The sequence below is a fragment of the Clinocottus analis genome, unplaced genomic scaffold (genome assembly GCF_023055335.1).
Source record: "Clinocottus analis isolate CAN_PGR_092001 unplaced genomic scaffold, fCliAna1.0.p SCAF_13, whole genome shotgun sequence".
Classification (NCBI taxonomy): Eukaryota; Metazoa; Chordata; class Actinopteri; order Perciformes; family Cottidae; genus Clinocottus; species Clinocottus analis.
This window is the reverse complement of record NW_027175854.1, coordinates 13,785,001-13,788,856: the sequence shown is the minus strand read 5'-3', so window position 1 is coordinate 13,788,856 and position 3,856 is coordinate 13,785,001. Positions and strand designations below refer to the sequence as shown.

Genomic DNA, 3,856 nt, shown 5'->3' with positions numbered 1-3,856 from the left:
CATAGAAAACCATTGTGGCTTCTTTTCCATAGTTTTCTTTGAGAAATGATGCGTAACACTTCCCTGTGTCTGTTGGCACTTCTCCTAAATGCTTAGATGGGTTGAATGCAGAGCTCATATGTCATGTTCAGTCTATGAGGATTGAAATAAAGTTGAAGTTTAACATCATTTCAAGTGCGGAGAGGTTTTAGTTTGTAATATGACATATTGGGATTTCTATGCTTTTCGACATATTCTGTATTTCTGTTTTTTTTTATTGCTACACTGCAAACTTATAGAATCTAAATGTGCTTTCATGCTTCTCATACTGCTGTTACTCACTGTGTGACAGCTGTTAATGCATCAATGTGTTTGCCAAATAAATTCTACAATGAAATTCTTCTGCGTCTTTGTCTGCCTGGTCATCTGAAGTCTTTTGTATTTTAGTATTCAGCAAGTGTTAAAATGTGAAGGTCAATTTAACCCAAATCACACAAAGATGAGCAATGAAAGATGTTGTCCGCTCGAGATCTTTCAAATCAGGTCATTCTTTTTCAACCATTAAAGACACAATGTGTAGCATTGAGGCGATCTATTGGCATGAATGGACTTTAACTGTACAAAGTCAGTTTTCTTCGGTGTGTAATAACTAAGAATGAGCCATTTGTATCCATACAAAAGATGACATATCTCTACAGTAGCCCAGCATAGACAAACCGGTTGTTGTGTCTTGGCACTACTCATTAAAATGTCCATGAAAGTCCCGGACCGGACCGGTGATGAAGGGCAGCCCCAGGAAACGGATTACAAACGTTTCGCCACTGAAAACGAGTTTGAAACATTAACATTCCTCAAAATCAAGGCAATGCTGAAGTAAAATAAAACATTTAAACCCTTAAAAGTCTTTTCTTATCATGTTTTAAGAGTTTCACTCAAAGCTAATTCACAGAGACAGGAGAACCACAGCTTGTAGGTTTCAGGAAAACCACAGCTTTTAAGTTCTAGGAGAACCACAGCTTCTTGGTTCCAGGAGAACCACAAATTCTAGGTTTCAGGAGAACTACAGCTTCTAGGTTGCAGGAGAACCACAGCTTCTTCTAGGTTCCAGGAGAACCACAGCTTATTGGTTCCAGGAGAACCACAGCTTATTGGTTCCAGGAGAACCACAGCTTCTCGGTTGCAGGAGAATCACAGCTTCTAGTTTGCAGAACTACGGCTTCTTGGGTCCAGGAGAACCATAGTGTCTAGGTTCCAGGAGAACCTGCTCCAAGCTGATAGACAATGTTGGTTTTCAGGGCCTTTGACTGTTGGTTATAGTTGTATTTATATTGAACGTTGCATGAACTTGACATGTGTGTGTCTTCATGTCTGCTGGTGGTAATCATAGGAACATACATGAACTGACATACTGCACAGCTATAAACCTTTCAGCCTTTAAGCTCAGATAAGCAGAGGTTTTCATTCAGGCAGAAACAAAACACTGAGCTTGCTTCTTATTCTCTGAAAGGTTTGTTTGAATAAACTTTAATCATAACAGTCATTAGTTAACATCAAGTGTACATGTTTCTGTTGGCTTAAGGAACCAATAGAAGTGCATAAGAGTGACTTTACATACAGGATACGGTGGAATGGTTTCTACACCCCTTAAGTATTAAATTAAAGTTCAAAATGTCAAAAAAATAAATACAAATAATGTTAATGTTCTTTTAAAATAGGTTTGCTTCACTTGGCAGTTGTGGCTATTTTTGGCCACTGTTGACAACATTGGTAGCTAATTACCATTTAATTGACATTGTATGTGATACATGGTTAGAATATAACGGTCATCCATCCAAAATCAGTGCAAATTTCAAGAGAAAATGTGTTTCATCCACCACTGTGCGTCACGGCTCGTGGAGCTGACGACAGTCAGGAGACACACGAGGAGCTGCAGTGATGAAGAGATGGCACTTCATGTATTGAGGTATGGCTCCACACGGTTCTGATGGTTTGTCTGCTGCAGTCTTTGGTCTGGCTTCATGGATCAGCTTCAATTCACCAAGTCGCTTTCCATCGGTCACATTTAGCTTTCACTGTGCTTTTATTTTGCACTTTATTCTCAAATATTCCACCGTGTCCTTAAACAGTGGATAGAAATGCACTCGTGCTCCTCCTGTTGATGTGACACTCTTATAGGGCGGGTCATACACGTTTTCATTTTGTTCATCAGAACACTCATTCAATGTAAAATATTCACTCACATATCCAAAATTATTAAATCCCACAATACAGTTCTTAACATTGATTCAAATGTGAAAATGGTACAGTGTTACAGACTCAGACATGTACACTTCCTGGATTAAAGATGCACGGTGGTCCTGTCTGGATGAATCCATGTTTAAAGCCCCTGTGTGTCTCCTCCCAGGTAGAAAGCTAGTGAGCACAAAGCATGCTGAAGTAACACACTCACTACACACACCTTACTCAAAATAGTTCATTTTCTACAACAGAACAATTTGAAAGAGGCCATTATCACATAAAAAATTGGCACAGAGGCTTCATACATTAGATGTTATGAAATAAATATATATTTTTTGTGTAATAGAAAACACTCAAATCACAATGTCCTTTCAAATCAGCACAACAAAGTGTGCAAACACTCAAGGAGTGTACACACTTTCCCCCACAACTAAGTGTTCACATGGCTTGTTTGTCCAGTAATGACCTGGAGCACCGGGTCATCAGGGGCTCAACAATATGTTCTGCCGTGAGGCTGAAACACTTCCACTCCCAGCTGGAAGGGGAACACACACACACACTCATTAAAAAGACACACCTCAAAAATACGGTTGTGCGCCCATAACCAATGTACAAAACTAGAGATGCACCAGTACGGTTTCTAAAATGCAACATATTGCCCTCCATATTGGCCAACAATGAGCTGGAAACAGTGTTGATACTTTTAAACCTACATGTTTCGATGTGATAGTGAGGATTGTTTGAGTCAAGTCAAATCTTTACATGGATTATCTTGCTGATTCGACAGTTCCGCTACTGATTCCTCACAGAGAAGTAGGCGAATGCTTGCTGCACTGGCAGAGCATGTTGAGCCGATACAGGAGGATATGTGCGTTCATCAGTGCGTCTCTGACCAGTACAAACACACAACACTGTCAATAAATAGGTTCACCGGTTATTGCTAAGTGTATATAATTCACATTTCTTTCCCTCAACAACGCAATGTGAGGAGTGATAAAAGGATCCTCTTCCCCGCTTCACATGTCCAGCACAAGGTCAAACTCCCAGTTAATCATCTAACAAGACTTCAGACTTCTAATTTAGGTAGAAAGAACCGAGCTGGAAAAAGCACCTCGATCCCCAAAAGGGTCAAAGACGCTTCGAGAGGCCGGTCCACTGGGCCTTCAAGTCTTGTTCCTGGTGAACATGCGCTCCCCTCGCAGGGTGAGATGCTGTAGCTGGTACTGCAGCACCTCAGTGTCTGAAGATTCTTTGATACTTATTTTGTCCAGATTAAGGTAGTCCAGGGACTTGGACTGGGCCCTCTTCCCCTTCAGCAGACAGAGGGGTAGTGGAGCATGCAGAGCCCTCCCAGGCTCCCCGTGGGCCAGGGACCTGAGGATGGTGTCACTGGAGCTGGTCATGCGCCTCCGTCTGCGTCCGTTGGCAGCAGGAATGTCATAGGGTTGGTAGTGACGGCTTTTGCCTTTGCAGATCCGTGAAGCCCGCTGGACGCCCAGGTCCACCGACTTCGGGACGGGGCTCTCGCCGGAGCTGGTCATGGCCTCTGACGCAGAACCCTTCTCTGGGGGGCCTTCTGACCACTTGTGGGCCAGCTTGAGCAGCTCCTCGCCGGTGGTGAAGCCCACCAGATAGTTTG

General features: G+C 42.6%; 1 protein-coding gene across 1 annotated transcript in view; it reads right to left on the bottom strand.

The window, feature by feature from the left end:
• Positions 1–1,483: 1,483 nt before the first annotated feature.
• The window catches only part of macir (macrophage immunometabolism regulator), a 4,936-nt gene continuing 2,563 nt past the window's right edge, over positions 1,484–3,856 (bottom strand). Inside the window, exon 2 of the mRNA XM_068573371.1 lies at positions 1,484–3,856. This exon is cut by the window's right edge and continues 185 nt beyond it. Coding sequence (XP_068429472.1) covers positions 3,381–3,856 — 476 coding nt within the window. The 3' untranslated portion in view covers positions 1,484–3,380.